Here is a 21956-nt window from a genome sequence, read left to right on the forward strand (position 1 = left end):
TTGCTCTTTGTCTGGAGGTCACCATGGCCCCAGCTCAGGATCTTGAAGCCTCAGGTCAAGGGTGTCCTCCTCTGGCCTCTCTGCCTGCTCTGCATGCTGCCCCTGGGCTGTGCCTGTATGTGCACAGGTGTACTGCGGGTCCTCCACCAGCAGCACCTGGCAGGTGCCCCACGGTCTCACTCTGCTCTCTTCTGGCACCTGTATCCCGCACGGACACACTCCTGGTTGAGGGAACAAAGCTTCGTGAGCCCTGGGTGTGTCTCCTCCACATCCCACCTTCAGCTCCGTGCCCACCTGAGGGCACCTCCCTGCTGCTTTGGATCAGTCTTTCTTTCACACGCGCTGATGGGATGTGGCTGCTGGGTCTGCTCTCTGCTTTGGTCCAACCCTGGCCTGTGTCTGGTATACAGCAGGTGCTTACTGAGCACTGGGAACGGATGGAAGGGCGAGCGCAAGCCCTCCTGCTCTGGAGCCTCGTCAGACTCCTCGTGTCAGTGACCTCATATGGCCCTAACCGTTTCTACCTGCCCAGGGCCTGGCACTGTGTGCCTTCCATCCAGGGGCCTCGTGTGGGCACAGTCGGGGCACAGCTGAGACACATCAGTGCAACAGGACAGGCTCACCCTCTTGGTACCTGCAGGCCTGGGTTCCCTGCGTGTGGTGGACACCGTGAACAGTGAAGGTTTGTAGGCTCGTCTGAGTTTTTAACAGCATGCCCTCCAAACACAGTTACTTTATCACAAGGCCGCTTCCGAATGCCGGGGAGAGCAGTGGCCGCCCCCCCGGAGGAGCACAGAGCCAGGGCCCAGGACGCCGGGACAACACACCCCACAGTCACTTGTCAGCTGGTTTGGAAACATCCGTTACACCAGATCAGACGCTCTTTCCTTTGATCAACCGTGTTTTGTCGTGGATGAAAGGCTTCTCCACCGATCGCTTCCCTTCCTGTCTCCACACCACCTAAAATCTCTCCCGTATGTGAGTGAGTACTTCACGAGACGACTTTTTGTCCTGTCTAGGACGGACTGCGCCCTTTTGTTTCGAAGCCGTGTGAACCCTCCGGAGTTTGTACCGTAACCGCAAACGCATCTCTGGAGGACAAGCCAGGGAGATGTCGCGTTCAGAGGGACACGGTAACTTCTTCCATTTCTTCAGAAGGGGTTTCTATACAGAGAACGAGGAGAGCCGGCGGCGCCCCCAGCGCGGGCTGTGTCAGCGGAGCCGGACTTGGACCTGCCTCCCTCCAGGCTCCCCGCTCCCCCCGGGCCCACGGAGCCGCGCGTGTCCCGCTCCCCGTCCGCGCACCCTCCCCTCCGCACTCCTCTCCCCTCGCCGCTCCCCCCACTCCCCTCCCCTCCCCGCGCCCCCTCCCCTCCGCACTCCCCTCCCCCTCCCCTCTCGTACTCTTCCCACTCCCTTTCCCGTGCCCCCTCCCCTCCTCGCTCTCCTCCCCTCCCCTCTCTCCTCCTGGCTGACACCGTGGGGTCCCACAGCCACTGCAACCGTGGAAACGCTTGGGTTTCGGCTGCCAGCACGCGGCAGGCTCCGGCTACACTTGAGGGTGCGCGCGAGGCAGCAGCGACAAAGCGCGGCGCCGGGTGCGGAATACGCAGGCCCCCAGCCGCCCGCCCGCGCCGACCTTGACCCGCCCCCGGCCCAGCCCTCCCACCCGCCCCTCGTGCGGCGCGGCTGCTCGGAGGCTCCGCGACTCCGCGGCCGGCCCAGCTCCGCCCCGGGTTTTCCAGGCCGCCGGGAGCCGCGCCTGCGTAGGGCGCCGCGGCCGGACGTGCGGACGCACAGCCGGCGTGCCTCGCCATTGGCTGGCGGCCGGTAGCCCCACTGCCGTGCACCGCCCCCATAGGCGGGCACGGCCGTCAGTCACGGGCCGGCGCCGGCCCGCGGCGCGCCGCGCGTGTCCCGCCCCTCGCCGCCGCTCGTCGCTCGCCGGCCGGCGGCCTCGCTCGGCCCTCAGCTCCGTGGCGGCGGCGGAAGGCGGCCCGGGCCCTCGCAGGCCCATGGCGGCGGCCGCGGCCCTCCCGGGCGCGGGCGGGCCTCCCGCGGGCGGCGGGGCCGGGGGCGCGGGCGGCGGGTCCCCGCCGGGCGGCTGGGCCGTGGCGCGCCTCGAGGGCCGCGAGTTCGAGTACCTGATGAAGAAGCGCTCGGTGACCATCGGGCGCAACTCGTCGCAGGGTTCGGTGGACGTGAGCATGGGCCACTCGAGCTTCATCTCACGGCGCCACCTCGAGATCTTCACGCCCCCGGGCGGCGGCGGCCATGGCGGGGCGGCCCCGGAGCCGTCGGCGCAGCCCGGGCCCGACGCGGGCGGCGACTTCTACCTGCGCTGCCTCGGCAAGAACGGCGTGTTCGTGGACGGCGTGTTCCAGAGGCGCGGGGCGCCGCCGCTGCAGCTGCCGCGCGTGTGAGTGGGGCCGGGGGAGGACGGGGGCTGGGGGCTGCGGCCTGGCTGGCCGGCCTGGGACCCGAACCCCCACCTGGACCCGGACCCCGACCCCGCGACCCCACCTAGAACCCGCCCCCGATGCGCGACCCGGCCCCGCGGCCCACCCAGGACCAGGAAAACTCAGATCCAGGCAGGCCCTGAAACCACCCAGCCCCGCTGCCCCCGACCTAAGTCTTACGGCGAGGACGCAGCCCACGTCCTCCCCACATGTAGGAGGCAGTCCGGACCCCGAGTCGGAACCCCAGGCCTCGTCCATCCAGGACCTAGATCGCGGTCTCTGGGCTCAGTCTACCTCCTAGCCGACCCCGACCCCGACCCCGTCACCCTGGCCGGATCCCACTCCAGACCCCAGCCTCGCGGCCTCATCCACCCGACCCATGGCCAGAACGCAGACCACAAGCCCTGCCGCAGGTCCCATCCTCACTTTCCCAAAGCTGGAGGCTCAGGCAGCTGTGCACGTGGGCTGAGGGTTTCTGCGCTTCTCTGTGCGTTCTGCGAGTTTGCATGTTATTTTTCGTAACTAGCACGTAGGTAATACAGCGCAGAAGTGTTCAACTCTGGCGCGTGGAACCGCCCAAAACCTGTATCTTCACTGATGATGGGTTATCTGTTTCTTCCTTTTTGTTCTGGATGTTTTCAGTAGTGTATTATTTCAAGAATTATTTAAGCTGTAGGAACTCCTTTTTCTTACCATATTTTTTGTTGCCTAAAAATTGAAAACTCTTGAAAAGTGCTAAATTTTCAGATCTGTGCTCTGAACCTTAAAATTTGGGGAAAGCTGTACACTTTCAACATGATTTTTAAAAGTCGCTTGATTATTTAGAAGTTCTTACAAGGTCTTATGGAGTGGTAATTAAGGGAGCTTCATGAGGAACTATCAGTCCTGCTACAAAGCAGTTCAGCTGGTTCTCTGATTTTGTGAAGTATGATAACTTCACATTTACTCTGCTTGAAAAACAAACTTGCTCTCTAGGAAATGCTAATTATTCCTCGGGGACTTTCTAGATTATTCCAAGTAGAACCTTTCTCCACAAACCGGAATTTTTGTCTGCTTCCAGCTGTTGGAGGTGCGGATAAGAGTGCTGCTTGTCTTCACTGCTTGATTTTTGTGCACGTGTGCTGCGTTACTGCGTGGCCTGCAGAGCGCACCAGCTGGTTCCCTAGGCCTTGATGGGAGCGTCTCAAGCAACATTACTTTTCAAACTTAAAGCGGTTTTGTGTGTAATTATACTGAAGAGTGCGTAAGATGGGTGGTAGGGACCTAACGGCTGCCTTTTAATTTGACTTGTTTACAGGTAACTTGACATCACAACAAAGGGTATTATATTTTTCCTCTGAGAATTTTGAGGTTTTTAAAGAAAATTCTCTTATTATCATTCAGCCAAAACTATTTGTGTTGACATTCCAAACATGGAAATAAGTGGAGCTTTCCGCGAGGGAGCAGAATTGAGACTTTTTTGAGGGGTGAAGTGAGCCTTGTAGAAATGATGAACAAGAGGTGGTGGGCAGGAGCAGGGCCTCTGGCCTTCAGCTCCAGCTGGTGCACAGGGCAGAGTCCGGGCTTCTTACGGGCCTGGGGACCTCTGCCTGCACTGACAGATGGGAGTGATTTTTTCCACAGAAGGGGTTTTGGCATTTTTACAGTGTGAAATGAGTGGATAATTGTTAGGATTTTTAAGGCAAATGCCTTTTTTGTAAAGCATTATTTCTAAGTTGTTGGTGTAGGATGGTAACAGGTATGTAATGGAAAAAAACTGTAAAGACAATTGGTGCTACCTAAATGTAGATAAATTGTTTTAAAAATCTTTTTCTTGAAATTAAACTCAGTTTTATGTTACAAGTTCTTTTTAAGATTAAAAAAATCAAATTGTATCAATTTAAAAACACGTGTAATACTTACCTGAAGGGGAGATACCATGATCACGAAGGTGGTTTTCCCAGGGCGAGGCTTATCCGTTACACTCCGGATGTACTGACCCCTGCAATTTCCCCAAATGTGGGAAAATTGACTGCATAATTCGTAGTAGTGGGGGACTGCGTTCGCACTTTCCCCTGTTTAAAAAAACAAAACAAAACATGTAACTTAGAGCAATTATGCAGAGGTTGAAACTTTATTCCTTATTTCAGACTTGCTTACCGAATTGAGAATCGCTGTAGAATTTTTAAAATATAGCAACCTATGGTTGATCTCTTATTTGAATGACAATGATTGTATTCCAATTCCAACTTTAAAATGAATCTATGTTTTGTAGTTAGTATTAAAAATTTACATACAGAGAATTTGAAAGAGTACATAAGTAGTTTAGGCTTAAAGTATGTTTTATTATTTTATTAAAATAATAAAGTATTGATGTGGGGGAAGAGAGAAAGGAGGGCTGTGATTCTGTATGTTGGCTGTCATGAGTATTTTAAACGGTTTGGATAAGACCTGAGTACAAGTGCCTTTTCCGTGGTGGTTGGTCAATTCCTTGCCTATGTGGCCTGGGGTGGGAGCTGAGTATGTACTCGAGCGCCAGAGCACGTGGTTTTCCAGAAAACAAGTGATTTCCAAAAAATTCTTGGTTTTTGGCCAAGTATGCAGGTCTGTATATACAGAAATGCAACTTTTTCCTCTGTGGAGTGGTCTAGGTAGGAGAGCCCTGAGGCACCTGGGCCGGGCTCCTGAAGTGTGCAGGTGCAGGTGGCCCTGCTGGTGTGCCTGGGTGGCAGCCTGGTACTAGAGGAGGTGGAATTCAGGCTGGAAGGGCCCTTGGGGCAGGTTTGTGGAGCATGAGGTTTGCCTAGGCCTGGTGGGGCAGTGTTTTCACTGAGGTCAGCCAGAGAATGAAGAATGTTCTCTTTGAGGACAGGGTCCTTGTTTGTCTAAGCACCTGGTCTGGTGCCTGAGTGATCTTCAGAGTGTTTTAGGAAGATCTGTTGGGCAGGGGAGCCTGGGTTTGCTGTTGTTGCTCTTGGTATGGCTGTGGTAGCATGCTGAATACAATTTACAAATAAAAGTAAACAACTTTTTAACAGTTACTTACAGTTTGAAATGTCAAGTGAATTTGATGTATTTTTTGGTTAGTAAGATGGTAAATATCTAATAGCCAGACATAAGTAGAACAAGTCGAATTTACTGTAGCCCAAAGCTATTTGACATGCAAAACTGCAGTTGTGTTTATTTAGAAAAGTGACGTGGTTCTGGTGCTAAATTAACTGCCTGTCAGCTGGTGATACAGCAGCCCCTCTCTTGTGTAGCATGTTTTAACTTGCAGATGAAGTTTGCTAATGCCACATTTGAAGACTCTCATTACATCAGAGATAGCACCCTCCGAGGTGAGGGCTGGAGAGAGGTGAGCAGGCAGCGGCTTCTGGACCTTTGCTGGTGGAGACTGGAGGCAGAGAACCGAAGGAGCTCAAGGTGACTGGACCCTGCTCTGCTGGAGGGGTTGGGCAGAGCCAGGGCTCCCAGAGAATCCCAGTACCAGAAGGAGGGAAGTTGGAAGGGGGGAGCGCCAGGTGGGCCTCGGGAAAAGGACCGTGACCTGCAGTGTCACCTTCCATGGGGAGCTGGGGGCTTGGCGGCTAGGATGTTTTGGAGGATGAGGGAGGAGACTGGGTGTGGGCTCCTGGGTGAAGACAGCCAGAAGGGAGTGGGGGTGGTTATTGCAGGGATGACCGAGGTGAGATTAGGATTAGGAAGAGTGGCAACCCTATGGGTCACCACCGTGAAGTGGTGAGGGAAGCCCTGGGAGACAGAGCTGTGGCCCCAAGGGTGCAGGGTGCACACAGTTGAGGTGTGAGGGGCACAGAGTTCCCAGCAGAAGATAAAATGAGCGTATCTTCTTTGAAGACCTAAGCAGACCCACTCGTGAGGTCCTGAGTGTGTTCTTGTTTGGGGGCTGAGGTGGCTGAAGCACTTGCATTACATTATGACCTGAGACCCTGACCAGCTTGTATGCAGAGCTGAGAGCCAGGGTCCGGCAGCTGGACTCTAGGACCCAGGAGTGGATGTTGGGCAGAGGCACTTTGCACTTGGAAAAGTGCTCAGTGTACAAATTAATTGCTTTTTAATGACTACTGTGTATTTTCCTTTAAAAGCTACAATATATATTCATTTGGTAAATTGAGATACATTTTTATCACTGATTGTAGACATTGGGAACACAGTGCAGCTATTTTAGCATAATTTTTTTAAGTTAAAAATAACAACCAGCTTGCTTCCACTTTACCTAGGGTTTAGTAGTTCTGCCGTACCTCGGAGGAATGGGTCATGGAGCTGGTTCTTGGGACTTGCCTGTTAGCGACCCTCTCTCCTGCAGGCTGAGGAAATGTTCCCTCCTCATCTCTTTGTGCTGTGCCTTATCTTCTTGCTTGGCTTTGTCCCCAGCTGGTCCTCCAGGGTGGGGACCGGGGCCTGTATGTGTTTGTACCCTTGGAAATGGCACAGAGCCGCCATCCTTTGATACATACACAGCATACGTGTTCCCGCTGACTGGGGACATCACCGTTGCAGGAGTTTTCTCAAGTGCTGGTCATTTAGCGACAGGACTCCGGTCAGACGTGGCCCCCCTTTTGGTCCCCCGTTCATCAGCAGGCCCCCATCTGGATGCGGGGCTGCTGTGGTCATAGCGGGCCTGTCCATTGTGGAACTGCAGCCGAGCAGGAGGTGGTGCTTGGTGGTGGTGGTGGGGTTGAAAACGAAGAAAAGAGGGTTTCTAAAATAAGGAAGCTTTTCATGATAGCCATTAGCATTTTGGGTACTATCCTCATCTGTTGGACATGTTTGTGTAGCTCGGGTCTCGCGTGTGGGTTCTGGAGCAGTTTACAGTGTCTTAGGTAATGACAATGCAGCCAGTCGGCTCCCGCACTACGGCCCAGGTTGTAATGAGGATGTTTGAGTTTGCTAAGAAAACACAATACCCCAGGGCATGTTGGAGGCACATATTGTCGTTTCTGTCATTTGAAGCCACTTGAGGGCCGCACAGGGGTTACCGCCATCACCCAGGAGGTGGCTGCGGTGAGATCAGGAGGCACCGTGCAGGAAGCCACCTTTCCGGGCATGCATCTATTTCTGGGGTGTGTGTTTAGTGCTTTGCTGGGATTTTAGACATTATTGGCTTCTGCTGTAGCTTGTCATTTGGGACAGAATGCTTCTGTGTCTCACATAGTGAAAGGTATCAGAACCACAGTGGTTCTCACTGGGGTGCACGTCCCTTCCCCAAGACATTTGGCAACATCTGGAGACACGCTAGGTTGGCACAGCTGGGAGGGATGCTATTGACATCTAGTGGGCTGGGGCCAGGGAGGCTGCTAGAAATCCTGTGATGCAGCGGATAGCCCTCCAGCAACAGAATGCTCCCGCCCCAGGCTTCAGTAGTGGGAAGGTACAGACCCTGGAGCACAGTGGTAGCCAGCAGGCGGTAACAGTGGGATGTTAGTCTTAGCCCTGTTGGTGGTGAATTTTAATAACTTAACAAATGGTACCTATTAAGCCTTTAAGGTTCCAAAGCATTGGTTTCAAATTTAGTGTCAGGCACTTTCTAAAAGGAAGCCTGAGGTGGAGAGGCCTGGCGTGGCATCGCTCCCTTTGCAGCTTTGGAAGGACAGTCAAAGGACTTGATCCCAAATCTTACCCAGGTTTTAGGAAGATTGGACTTAGCACTTTAAGCAGAGTCTCACGTTCCCCTCCTTGGAATGTGTAGCTCAGGCATGTCCAGTGGCTTTAGTTAGGCTGATAAGACTATTCTGAGACCAGTTATGGTTCACGAGAAGAAAAGACAGCGAGTTGTTCTAGTCGAGTTGCTCCAGGTTTTCGTGGTCTCTGCCCCCTGGAAGATGAGCAGCTGAGGATGTGAGGGAGTGTGGCGTTAGTGTCGCTGCGGCCGTGAGGCCGAGCTGTGAGGCTGCTGCCAGACGCCCTCTTCTCGTGCTGCTTAGTCACCAGTGAGCGGCGCGTGGAACTCCTTCTTTGACTCTTGAGCAGATGGGATACAGAAAACCCTGAACAAGTAAACTGGAGACTTACTGTTGTGTTTTTCTGGTCTTTTTCAGACCATAATAGCATTTGAGTGCATAAGTGATATTTTTAAAATACTATTTTTTTTTTTGCCACTTCTAAACTTTGGGAGGATGTTAGGAATTTGAGCATCAGTTTTACAGCTGTTTGAGCTGGGAGGAGGAAGATGTGGTCCATTCCGTTTCCTCCTTAAGTCTCGTGTTCCCACTTTGCTTCGTCTTGCCCTGGACTTGCCCACATGTGGTGTTAAACACTCCTCATCTTCTGTACCTTGGCTCAGGTGCCCATGGGCTGGGCTGGCTCATCCTGTACACTTACTGGGACTGTGGCCTGTGACCTTCAGTGACCTTGAGTAGATTAGGTACTTGATAGGACTCAAATGTCTGCTGGTAAATTTGCGTGATGTAGGCTTTAAGTTTGTATTTGGTAGATACTGCACCAAAAGATAGAACATTTATAACTAAAATTAAATACACTCTGATTCTATAATTCACCCCACTTTTCTTCTTGTTTGTATTGATGGTAGATCATCCAAGTGGCATTTTTGGTTTTGTATTGTATGGTTTTTTTTTTTAAGTTAAAGTTGATTGATACGTGGAGGGGGTGAGGAAGCCTGGACGCACATGAACAGAATCTCCTGTAGTTGGGTAAAAGAGTTCTTGCTGATGAGCACTGGTCACGTAGCTGCTGTCACGCAGCTACTGTCACACTGCATGCTCACCCCATAGATGCGTTCCAAGCAGTCGGACTGCGCTTCTCTTCAGTGCTGGGCAGGGTGTCTTGTCTTGCCTCGTCCCTGCAGACATGTCTTCACTCCCCCCACAGAGCACATGCACAGACTCTGGCTCCTGTGGCCTCGTGCCTTGGGCTGGAGGAGGGGCAGGCTCCCGGTGGTCCTTCTGGCTGAAGAATTTTGCAGAGACCTGAGGAGATCCTTCTGGGATTGCCCAAACCGGAGCACATCCTTGGCCCTCACAGCCCCTCAGTGAGGTAGTCCAGCTCTGATCCCCATGCTCGTCCCATCATGTTGTGACTTCATCACCTGTCCATCCTGTCTCCTCTTACGCAGTATCACCAAACTCACTGAAAGTAGCATTCCCCCCATAGTGCCGAAAATTGTACTTTATTTTCCATCAGTCTTATTTTGTTCCCTTAAAAGTTGGTTTTCAGAGTGTACATTTTCTTGTTGACACAAATATATCTGTTAGTCACAGTTTTGAAAAATACCTGGTTCTTTATACCTTCTGGGGGTTCCTACTAACCAAGCATTCAATGTTTAGGGTTCCTTTTCCTTTGTGTCTCTAAAGAGAATATCTTTACTTTTATAAATAATTTTTAAATGATTTTAGTATTTTGCTAATGGCGATTGTTTGCCCACTTTTATTTGTTCAGTGACTGGCTTCTCTACTTAGGCCATTATTTGTTAAAGCAGGCCTTGGTTATAGTTTTCGGAGGACACCTCAGGCCATTGGAACGGCATCCTGGCTTGACTGCAGATTGACTTTGGGCATCTGACCAAGCCTTTGTGAGTCACTGCATCACTGCACTGACTGTAGGTTCAGGTAGAGCTCTACTCCTCAGCTCCTATGTCCACAAGAAGAGGGAAATGGGCAGAAAGAATAGTTGAAGAAAAGCACAACGGAAAATGTCCCAAATTTGGTGGAAAAACATGAGCCTTCAAATGCAAGATGCTCGACAAACTTCAAGTAGGATAAACTCAGAGGTCCCACATTGCGACATTATCATAAAACCATCAGAAGACAAGGAGAGAATCTTGAAAGCAGCGAGAGAGAAGTAACTTGTCAGCACAGGCACTCTCAGCAAGGCTAACAGCTGGTTTCTCATCAGAAACCAGGAGGCCAGCAGACAGTGGGACGACGCTTACAGTGCTGAAAGGAAAAGCTGTCAGCCGGGAAATGTGTCTGGCAAAGCTGTCCTTCAAAAATGGGGGAGGAATTAAGACATTCCTCAATGAACAAAAGTTGAGGGAGTTTTTTAACTCTAGCCCTGCCCCACAAGACAGTCTAAAGGTTGTCCTTCAGGTTAAAGTGAAAGATCAATAAACAGTCACTCAGAGCCGTAAGAAGAAATAAAGATCTCCAGTAAAGGTAAGATCATGAGAAAATACAAAAGTTAGTGTTGTGACTTTGTGACCCCACTATTGACTGTAGGATTCAAAAAATAATTGTAACTTATGTTTTTGGCACACAGTGTGTAAGAATGTAGGGTCCATTGTCCATACTTTGAATCAGAAAAATATGAAATTCTTCAATAGTCTTAACACTGGATGAAGTTGATTCATTTTCTTTAAAATCTGTCAGAAAAAAGCTAAGACCATAATAGTTTTGTGAAATGTTTCCTAACACCTGCAGTCTTAGGAAGGATGTTTTGCTTTAGCATAAAGTAAGAAGTAATTTTGCCTTTAAGGTATGGCAGATGTTTTAAACTTTTGCCGTGTGTAGGCTGCCAGTGCTGAGGATGGGAGACGGCTGCAGGGCCAGACCTGCAGCTCCTGCTCTCCTTTGCTCTGTGAATTCTGTCGCGATCATTCTTGTGCCTTTTCCAGTTGGAGTCGAGGCTTGGAGGTAGTAACCCAGAGTTGCTTAGCAAAGAAATGGCAGAGCTGAGATTCAAACCTACATCCAGCTTTTTAGCCAGTGTTTTAAACCACTAAGTTCTCCGCAAGGCCAAGAAAAAGCCGTTGGCTGGAGGATGGGAGAATCTACAAGTCAGTCTAAGTAGGCTTTCTAATTGCACTGAGCTAGTTAATCTGTTGTTTTGCATTTAGATTATATGCATTACTCATGGTCAATGAATAGCATCTAGTCCTTAAAGTCTGTACGTCCATGTAGAGACGAGTTCCCATATTGGGCAGGGAAGTTCAGGACAGAGTGTGGTGTGACTCTACGGCTCAGAAGTGGGGGGGGGGGGTGCAGCACACTTGACACATCCCTGCACTTAAAACGCTGTCAAGATAGTAAAAATGTGTATCTTCAAATGGGCATCGTGGGCTGACATTTGTTTTCCTTTTCAACAGAATTTCTGTAAGGAGCGTATGTTTCTGTTTGATGAAATGCTACATCTAGAAGCATCTAGAAGATCTGCTCAGATCTGGGTGAATGTATTCTTCAGGCGTGTTAGTTCCACAGCAGGTGAAGTGCTCTCCATGTGGCCTCTGGACCTGGTGTGGCTGCCTTATGACTGCAGTGGCCTGTGTGTGCATGGAACAGGCTGAGGGGCTGTGATGCTTCAGGGGGTGTTTTCTGACTTTGTGTTATGCTTTTGACATGGAAGAGCATTTAGTCCTGCTTTGGAATGCTGTCTTGTTCCCAGGGTAGGCTGTGTCCACGATTGTGGCACCTGTGACCATCAGTAGATGATGTCCCTGCTTGTCAGCTCCCAGGAGTGAGTATTCAGAACCAGCCTCCGACTCAGATCTGGGGTGCCCACCTGCCCTGAGGGACGTGAGGCGGGGTCAGCTGCCCGCGCGATGGCCCCGCGGCCCCGCGTGTCAGAATCTCTGTTCCGTCTCAGCCGCCTTCACAGGGCAGTCTCATGGGGAATTTATTCTTTAGTTCTGACTTTCTGATTGCTAACGAGGAAAATCTGATTCATTGAAAATAAATTGTTTTGTTGTTGGGCTTGCATTCCCAGTTTTTATTTGTGGACACAGGCAAAGAAAGCTTTCCCTTTTCCTTTTTGAAAGGAAAAAGGGGTTACTTTCCCTCATTGTGCCCCAGACCATCCTGTTGTTGGCATCCATGCTTTGGACAGCTCAAGGTCATTCTCCTAGTCTGTAGTCACTGTCTTTTTTGGATGTCTGGGCAACTGCCCTTGCCCTGGTCGGGGTGGGCCCAGGGGGCTTCAGATGGGGAGCAAGGTGGGGCCGAGCTGCGGCACCTCTCCTGTTTAGAGAGGTAAGCACTTTGAACTGGAGTGCGGTGTTGTCTCTCCGTGATCTTAAGTCTCCCCTTACAGTGAACAGGGATCCACAGGAAGATTTGCAAATGTTAGCCACTATCTATAAAAATAGATTAAAAAAAAACAAGCTTCTTCTGTACAGCATGGGGAGCTGTATGCAATACCCTGTCATAACCTTTAGTGAAAACGAATATATGTGTGTATATGTGTGCCTGGGACATTGTGCTATGCACCAGAGACTGACACATTGTAACTGAATGCACTTCAGTAAAAATAAAAAATAAGAAACAGAAAGAATCCACGAAGAAGCTCTGCCCTTTCACGGCCCAGTGGTTGAGCTTCTTCACAGGGCGGTGGTGCAGGGCTGCGATGCGAGGGCCAAGTGGATGTGGCCCTGCCTTGATGGGAGGGGGCGTGTGGGGAGCTGGAGTCAGGCACAGACTAGAAAGTGGCGTGTCTGGCCCAACGGGCAGGGGGCCTGAGGCAGGGGAGCAGTCCGCCTGCCCGAGTTTGTCTTTCCCCAACGAGGGAGCTCTGGTGGTCTGAATAGAAGGACGACCATGACCCAACAGCAGGGGTGGTGTGGGGGGATAGCTGCATCTGAGAAGAGGAGGCTGGAGATGGATGGCAGGGCCAGGCCTGGGTTTGCTGCTCGTGACCAGACACAGGAGCTAGCGGGGCCTTAAACAGGGGGCAGGGCTGGGGGGCCTCGTGCCGACTTGCGGGGCAGAGATCCCTTGGAATTCCGAATTCTTTGCGGTTGTAGAAGGTGGCCAGTGCTTAGCGTAACTCAACTCCTGGGATCCCATGCGGAGCAGCGCCGCCCCTCAGACATATCCTGTGTCTGCAGAGAAACAGGCACGTGCCTACCTTCAGATCATGTTTTGTGGCCAAATGAATAACAAACCAGGCTTTGGGGAATTCACAATTTTGAGTGAGGGGTTGTGGACCCATAGAAGGGTGATTCTCTCATTTTAAAAACACTAAGTTACTACAGCTTTTGCCTCCATGGTTTTCAGCGGTCCGCGTTACCACTGCATTCCAGGGAGCAGGGTGAGCACTCCTGTGCATCTTCTTGCCTGGCCTTACCTGGCTGCCCAGAGTATGGAGTGTGGGTCAGCGGGCACCTGCAGGTGCTTTTTGCAGGGAGGGACAGAGCAGGGATGTCGTGTGGTGCAGCTCGCCGCCGGGGGGCATGTGGGCATGAGGTGGACCTCACGGGCTGGAGGATGGTCTTGTTGCTCTTGACTGGGCTGAGCACGTGGGAGGCAGGGCAGGTGTTCAGCCCTGTTCGAGAGAGTAACACGGCTCTTTCATGGATGCCTTCTGTTTTTCCTTCTGACATTAATGTTCTGGTCTGGTGTTTTTTCTGGTTCTGCCCTGTTGTTTTCACTGTATTTTCTTTGTTCTGTGTGTTTCTTGTCTGGACCTGTGGTGTGCTAGAAATCAAGCCGGGTGAAGCAGAAGCTCCACCTCGGAGGAGGATGGACTTAGGTGGTCTCTGGTGCTTCTGGGGGCTTGTGACGTCTCCATCCTCCTGTCTTCTGTGGTCTTTGTCAGCGGTGGGGTCTTTAGTCACTCTTCCTGGGAGGTGACTCTCCTGCTGGTTGGAGGGTGGGGAGGGTTCTAGGCTGCCCTCCCAGGAGGTCCCATTTCAGAGTAGGAGAAGCGTGGGCCACCGCCAGCAGCAGACAGGCTGCTGAGAGCAGCGCCTCGACAGGACCACGTGGGTGAGGGGTGCCTGGTCTGAGTGCTGTGAGCTGCACCACACAGCCGCCCTAACCGCTGGGAAGTGGTTGGGTTTGTTTTGGTCGTTTTGACTTCGAGGTGACAGTAAACCTCCAGTGTTGTACTAAGGCACAGACTCCTTTGGCCTTCCCAGTGTTGATATCCGCTGAAGGCCCAGCGTTCGCGTGGTCAGCCTGGTCAGGAGCAGGGGATGTGCATCGGAAGCTGAGCTGGCTGCTCAGACTTGTGGGCCCCCACTATCAGAGTTCCCGGCCCGGGCTCGGGGTTCTCAGCCCCTGCACCCACTCCCCTGCCCTCCCCTGGTCCCACCCTAGCCTCATCACGGCCATTGTGGTGTGTGGTGGCCCTGCTTGGTGCCAAGGACCTGAGTAAACCCCGCTCTGAGGTAGGGAGGGGGCCCTGGCTGGCTCAGACCCTCACTGGGGTGGGCTGTGAAGTGTCCGACGCCCAGGTTTGTTTGTTCCAACCTTTGGCTCTTTACCAGGGGTGAGCATGACCATCCCGTGAGGGTCTTTTAAAAAATGGTACCTGGACCTTCCTTCCCCTTCAGAGACTGGGATTGGGGGAACACTGGGGGAAATGTCCGTGTGTGTATCTGTATGTACTTTGGAAAACCTCTCCAGCTGCTTGCGCTAGGCACCTGAGGTTTGAAAGCACTGTTCAGGAAAAAGCATGTGAGACTCAGCAGTTGGTGCAGAAGGTTCTTGGTGCATCGAGGACCAGGCGTGTGGTTGAGGGCCGACCATCCGCTGGCTGCTGTGTGGGACTGTGGGCTAGAGTTGTGGTAGCAGAGCTAGGAAAGTTATTTCCAAGAAATTTAGATACTCGTTGAACTGAATTGGCATGATGCTGGTAGTCTTGCTTAAATGATCAAGTAAAGTTTATTTTAGGATGTTATAAAGTTTAAGATAATATAACATGATACTTGCTGTGGCACATTTGGAACAGTGATTGAAAATGGTTAGAAAAAATTACCCATCATCTCACCATTCATAAGTGGCCACTGTTAACACAAAACATATTCATTATTATATGAATAGTTTTGAATTTGCTTTTAAATAGCAGAGACTCCCGTTGCAGGTAGGATTTTGTCTCATCATCAGTTACTTTTCTCGTGTTCACCCTTTTAAAACGTGCTGCAGGAACATCTATCTGTGGGACACGCTGTGAATTACCCTACCATCCCCTGTTGTTCAACACTTAGATTAACCATTTTTTGCTGTTTAAAGATACTGTAATTGAATTTTGAACTATTTGAGTCTTAGAGTTGGTGTTCCTGTGTCAAATACACATTTTTGTTTTAAACGTTCTTTCTTTTTTAGAAGACAGTAGCCCCATTAAGTTCCTTGTGCAAAGGAGAGCACGTCCCGCCCCTACGCCACTGGCAGTTCTCCCCATCCTCCCAGAACCCTCCGGTGGTCCTCTCGTCCGTCCTCTGCGAGTGACTGCGCGTGAAGGTGGTGGGCGGCCCGCTGCCCTCTGGGCCACTCCTGGGGCTCCACTGTGCATCACTTTGTGGTATAAAATGAAAAACCAAAGTGTTTCACTCTTTCTTTGTAGAGTGAAAACCCCAGCAAACTTAAGACACCTCCCCAGCTGGGCGCTGCCTGAGCCAGGCTCAGCCAGGGACAGCCCGGTGCAGGGCTTACCCCCCCCCAACCCCTGCCCCCGTGAGGAGGGGTCGCAGCCCACCCACCCGGGCAGGCGTGATGAGTCCCTGAGAACTTTCATTTTCTTTCCTTTCCTGGTTTGTTTTCTGATGAGAGAGAAAATAGTTCAGGATTTGTTTAAACCTGGAAGGCCATGACATCTCTTTGTGAAGTAGAAGACATGATGTGAGGGTGGGAGGGGGAGATGGAAGAGGACTGAAGCTTTACAGCTGTGAAGCTGACTGACTGCTAGATCAGATGTTTATATTTAACTTTGGTTTATTTGAAATTACTAATATTTTTAATTTGCATCAACAGCTTAAACAAGTTTTTATTTGGATATAAATTTAAATGTTAAGCTTTAAAATTTAATTACATTGCGATGAACTACAAGGAATCATATATTAAGTTTTTTTGCTTATATATAGAACTGAAGAAAAGACAATGATAGTTCAGTAAAGTTAGTAATTTGGGATTCAGTACATTTACTTTATGTCATTTGTCATATTAAGAAGATGTTTAGGGACGAAACATCATAGATTTCATGGAGTGCTCACTTTCTGAGTGTTTTCTGAAGTGGAGAGTGGCCGCAGCGGGCGCGCCACGTGTCTCCATTGGTGAGGTGTCTGTTCAGATTTTTCGCTCATTTTTAAGTCAGGTGGTTTGTTTTCTACTGGAGTTTTAGGAGTTCTCTGTATGCTTTAGGTAACAGGTTTTCATCAGGTGTGTCTTTTGCAGATATTTTCTCCTAGTCTGGCTTGTCTTCGAATTCTCTTGATGAAATTTCTTTTAAAAAAAACAAAAGAAGCAGCAGCAGCAGCTAGGTTTATTTAGTCTTGCGGCGCCCCGACACAGGTGAAAGTGCTCTGTAAGTGCTCCGTAAGGGTACGGCGAGGCGCGTAACGAAGTTCACCTGCACAGCTCAGTGACAGGAAGACATCCACACTGCCCGTCGCCACACACTTCTCTTCTTGTAAAACTGAGACTTTGCCCACAGTAGACACTAACTCCCCGTTCTCCACCCCCAACCCCAGCAGCCAGTCTGCTCTCTGTCTCTGTGGATTTGACTACTCTGGGGACTTCATGTGGAATCATACAGTATTTGTCTTTTTGTGTGGCTCATTTCACTTAGCATAATATTCTCAAGATTCGTCCATGTTGTAGCTTGTGCCAGAATTTTATGATGAAGTATCTTTCTAAGAAAGAAAAACATACTGCATTTTGGTCATTTATGGCGTTTGATCAAATTATTAAGGGTCAAATATGATTCATATGTAGGATTCTAGTTACCAGGGAGGCCGTAGGTGACAAGAGCTTCTTGCATACAGATGAACACTTCAATTAGGGGCTTTGTGAGCGCCTCTGGAGTGGGGGGAGTCGGGGAGCGGGCAGGCAGCAGAGAGGCAGACACAGCTTGTCTGCTTGAAGCCCAGGGCCTTGGAGAGCTTCTCTGCGCGCTCACTTGTTTGGAGAGCTGTCACTGGAAACTGGGGCAGTGGGGAGGCCTTAGTGGGAGGGAGTCTTGTTGTTTTTGCTACTTTTGAATTTTATGCCACGTGCATTTATTGCCTGTTCATGACAACAACAAAAATACTAGTTTCTATTCCGCTCTGGACAGTAGCTTAATGGATTTATTCTTTGTAGAATAAGCTATCTGATCTCCCCTTACTCAGTCAGAATATGTGGGGGGAAATTCTTAAGAAAGTGGCACCACGGTCAGCTCAGCAGACAGTAAGTACATACGCAGGTCCACCCAGAACCCACGGAGCCAGAGGTGTTTCAGAGTCAGAGGAGTTTGGATTTTGGAAAAGTAGTGCGGTGTGTGTACTGTATGTTGTCTCACACTCCCAGCACCCTGTAGTCCAACACAGTAGAACTTCTGTTGTAAAACACATGAGTGTTCTATGTACGGTAATTTAAGGCTGTAATTAGCTCCTTCTCAGTGCAGGTCAGAACTGGCTACACGTCGTATCGGATTACGGGGGTTTTGGAGCTGTTTGCGTTTTGGAATTTGTGAACAAGGGGTTGTGGACCTGCATGAGGTAGAGGCTACTTGAAGGCAGGTAGTTGTGCTCGGGGCGCAAAGAGTAAGATGCTGACAGCTGGCTGTCCTGCCAGCTCTGAGGCCTGCGCCTGCAGTCCTGCTGTTTCCAAAGTCCCCCTTTCCCCTGTGAGCTGATACTGTCCACTCAGGACCATGGACCTGCCCTCTTCTCAGTCTGCTCTGCGCCCCTGAATTTGTGGAATTACTGCTCTGCCCCCTTCACTCCACTTGAACGTTTCTCCCATTTATCCCTTACCCTTCCTGCTGCGTAGCTCTGGGCTTAGCGATTTCTCACCTGGACTTCTAGAGAGCTTTCTTAGTTGGTCTCTAGTCTTGTCACCCTCTAGTTTGTTTTTGTTTTTAGTATAATCTGCACACAGGAGAACTCAAAAGACCCTAAGTATAAAGTTTAATGAGAACGCATGGTGTAACCTGCCCCCAGAAACCAGCATTGTCTGTACCCCAGAAGCCTTGCCTGTGGCCCTCCCAGCCACAGAAGCACCGTCCTGAGTCTAAACCAGAGTGCTTGCTGTTGACTTCATACATGTGGGGTCACACAGAATGGATTTCAGGGGATGGTGCTGGCTTTTCACTGAATAAAATGTTTTTGAGATTAGCCCGTAATTTTGTACTTAGCTTTGGATCGTTCATTTTCATTGCTGTAAAGTATTTAATAATGTGAGTATGCCACAACTTGATATTCTGCTCTAGATGGACATTTAGGTAGTTTTACTTGGGACTATTATAACGGATAATGCTACCGTGAGTACTTAATAGAATTTTATTCTAGTTGGAAGGCTTTTTTACTTGAAAATTTGGTTGAGATTCCTGTAGCTGTGTTTTGATGATCACTCACACATTGCTGTTGGGTGGGCTCCAGTGGCTCACAGGAAGTGTACGTGTTCAGCTTTTGCGGGTACAGCCAGTTTGGAGAATGCTTAGTGGCAGATTCCACCCCTTCGGCACTGTAAGATAGAGCTCAGGAGTCTTCACAACTTTGTCAGCATCGGCATTTTCTCTTTTTCATTTTCGGCTTTCTAATGGGTATGCAGTGGTAGTGTACTGTGGGTTTAATGTATTTCTCTGATGGTTAGTGATGTTGAGGATCTTTCTGTGTGTGCTTATTGGCCATTCAGCACAGCATTTTAAGACTTTTGTGCAGATCCAGCACACGGACACATCTTGTGTGCAGCTCAGCTGGAAAGCGAGGGTCTAAACTCACCTGCAGGTGTTCGCTGTTCACCTGCAGTGTCTCGGCGCTCCGTCAGAACTGCTGGCTCGGAAGGCACGCTTGAAATTTCCCTGGGTTATGCTTTTGCTTCCCCAGCTGTAAAGAGGAAATCAACCTTTTTACAAAGTGCCCTAAGAAAGGAATACCTTACTTCAATCTTGAACATATGGAAAACCTCCCCATTTCTTAAGGGAATCAATGCAGTTTCTCTCTGACTGCTGTGTAATTGGCAGCCTCATCAATGACTTAAACAACACAGCCCTGCGGTGGCGGGGGTGGTCAAAGTGGCAGACTTTCAGCCATGAGAAGAATAGGGCTGTAATGTACAGCATGGTGACCGTGGGTGACAGTACTGTAGTATAAATTGGAAAGTTGCTAAGGGAATAGAGTAGATCTTAAAAGTTCTCACCACAAATTGTAACTGTATGAGGTGATGGACGTTAACTAACTTTATTCTGCTAGGCCTTCTGCACTACGTGTGTGTATCATTAAATTGTACACCTGAAACTTACACCGTATTACAGCTCAGTATAACAAGAACAATCCGCAATCCTAGACAGTATATTCTTTGTGTTTGGAACCTCACAAGTAAAACAAAAGTGATGTTTTCTCTAGTACATTGGTCTCCAAAGCAGGTGTGTGTGACCCAGAGGGAGACCAAGATGATCTTTTAGGGTTTTGGAAGAAAATATGCTTCTGGTTATTTTTCTCATCCTGTTTGCTACTTTTGTGTTTATAGTGTGTGATGCAGTAATATAACTTAGGTGTATATGAATGTATTGTTGCCAGATTTTTTCTTTAAAAAATATATTTTTTTGAGGTATACTTTATGTAGGATAAAACAAAGCTATTGTAAGGGTACCTTTCGAGGAGTTTCGATGCATGCATGCATCTGTGTAACCAAAACCCCCATCAAGTTAATAGGACATTCCTTTCTCCCCAAACCCCTTTCCTGCCCTTCTGCCCTCACCGCCCATTCAAAGCCCCAGGCACTCACTGACCTGCTTTTCATCACTATGGACGAGTTACACCTTTTCTAGGATTTCTTATGAACCGAATCATGCAGTGTATACTCTGCAGTTTGGCGTTTTCTTTTTGAAATTAACATGTTTTGGAAATTCATCCCAGTTGCTTGTTTGGGCAGTTTGTTCCTGTGTGATGTGTTGAGTGGTACTTGAGAAATATTCTCTTGTATGGACTTAACCAATGGGTTGGTCCGTTTACCTGTTGCTGGACAGCTGGGCAGTTTCCAGGTGGAGCTGCTGTGAATCATGGTGCTGTGAACATTTGTGAAGGAGTCAGATGCTCCCGTTCATCTTGGTCCAGTGCCTAAGAGTGGAGTGGCTTTACCAGAAGCCAACAGACTCCCCCCAAGCACTCCCACCATTTTGCACTCCTGCCAGCAGTGTGAGAAAGGTCTGGTTGCTCTGTCGCCTTGCCCACCCGCTCTGTCAGTCTTTATATTTGCCGTTTTATGGATACGCAGGGGTCTCTCTCTGGGGTTTTGACTTGGGGGTCACTGATGACTAGTGATGTTGAGCATCTTTTCATGTGCCTGTTGGCCATTCCTGTATCTTTAGTAAGGGTCTGTTTGACCAGTTTTAATGGGTTATTTGTGTTCTTACTGAAGTCTGAGTTCTTTATCCTGAACACAGGTCCTCGGTGAGATGTGTGTTGTGACTGTTTCTCCAGTTCTTTCCTTTCCTTTTTGTTTCGTGATGACGTTAGTCATATTTTTCCCTTAGACGTGTACAATCAGACACATTTGGCCGCCCTGCTCTCTGCATCAGCAGGAGGCCCTGCTGTGAGCTGAGGAGGAGGAGGGAGCTGAGCTGCTGCCCCGGGCTTCACTTAAGAGTTCACGCTGAAAAATAAAGTAGAATTTGTACCGTGTTTCTTAATAAGCTGGAAGCACAAAGCACCCCAGTGACCGCACTGCTGTCCGCTGCTGCCCTCACCCCGAGCCTGACATCAGGCTCTTAACCAATGTGCTCTTCTGAACCAGCCTTTCATCCGACAGCAAACTGCCACACAGAGTAGTGGGTAAGGCGGCTCTTTCCAGTACCTTCACTGATGGATGTGCAGCAAATAGGCAAAAACAAACAATATTATCTCCAAGTCAGAGAAAAACACTTGTAAAGTTGCAGCATGGATTGCTGGAAAACCCAACACCAGTTCGCTCAGTCGGGTCAGGAATGTCTCTGGGATCAAGGTTTCCCGGTCTGAGGGTACAGAAGCAGATACAGCTGTGGAAATGCACCATTTCCTAATGTCCTAGTGTCTTAGGATCCAGGGCCAGCTCCCCAGTACCTGGGGTCCAGGGCAGAGTGAAAACGAGGGTTCGGAAAGCTGCGCAGATCTGCAGGGTGTACTGTGCAGCTCAGGGAATGTGGCCAGTATCTAGTGTCTGCAAATGGAGTGGAACCTTTAACAGCTGAAACTTGAAGTACACTGCAAGTAGTACACTTGAAACTTATATAATATGGTACATCAAACGATACGTCCGTTTTTTAAAAAAGCTGAAGAAAGCTTTTCATTTCTTTGGTCTCTCTCTCTCAACCTGCTGTGATGTTTTTACTTGTTACTTAATATCAAGCTTTCTTGGAGGGATACTGGTCTGGCAAGTGCAGACCCTCTGAGGGGCCCAGGGTGCCCTGTCCAGGCCCGTCCCAGACAGGATGGGCTGGAGGGGAGGGTGCGGGAGGCCAGATGTGTGTGAGCTGGGCCCTGGGCTGGGCTCACTCAGCACACAGCCTGGGAGGGTGAAGTGACTTGGCCTGTCAGGGTGGTTCTGGAGAACATGCAGCCTCACTTGTGGGCCTTTCTGAGCCAGCACTGTCTGCCTGCGCTAACTAGCCACATGCCCACGTGCCCCGCCCACCTGTGAGAGCTTTGTCTCGTGT

At 49.9% G+C, this 21956-nt stretch overlaps 1 protein-coding gene and 1 non-coding gene across 2 annotated transcripts in view; both read left to right on the forward strand.

Annotated features, from left to right (window-relative positions):
• The first annotated feature begins 2000 nt into the window (after positions 1–2000).
• FOXK2 (forkhead box K2) overlaps positions 2001–21956 on the forward strand; it is a 51286-nt gene continuing 31330 nt past the window's right edge. The window contains exon 1 of the mRNA XM_074344079.1: positions 2001–2419. Coding sequence (XP_074200180.1) covers positions 2016–2419 — 404 coding nt within the window. The 5' untranslated portion in view covers positions 2001–2015. The remainder of the gene's footprint in view (positions 2420–21956) is intronic.
• On the forward strand, positions 4354–4516 carry LOC123615625 (U1 spliceosomal RNA). The gene has a single exon (XR_006723299.1). It is a non-coding gene; the product is annotated as a U1 spliceosomal RNA (small nuclear RNA).

Source organism: Camelus bactrianus, chromosome 16 (genome assembly GCF_048773025.1).
Source record: "Camelus bactrianus isolate YW-2024 breed Bactrian camel chromosome 16, ASM4877302v1, whole genome shotgun sequence".
In the NCBI taxonomy this organism is placed as follows: domain Eukaryota; kingdom Metazoa; phylum Chordata; class Mammalia; order Artiodactyla; family Camelidae; genus Camelus; species Camelus bactrianus.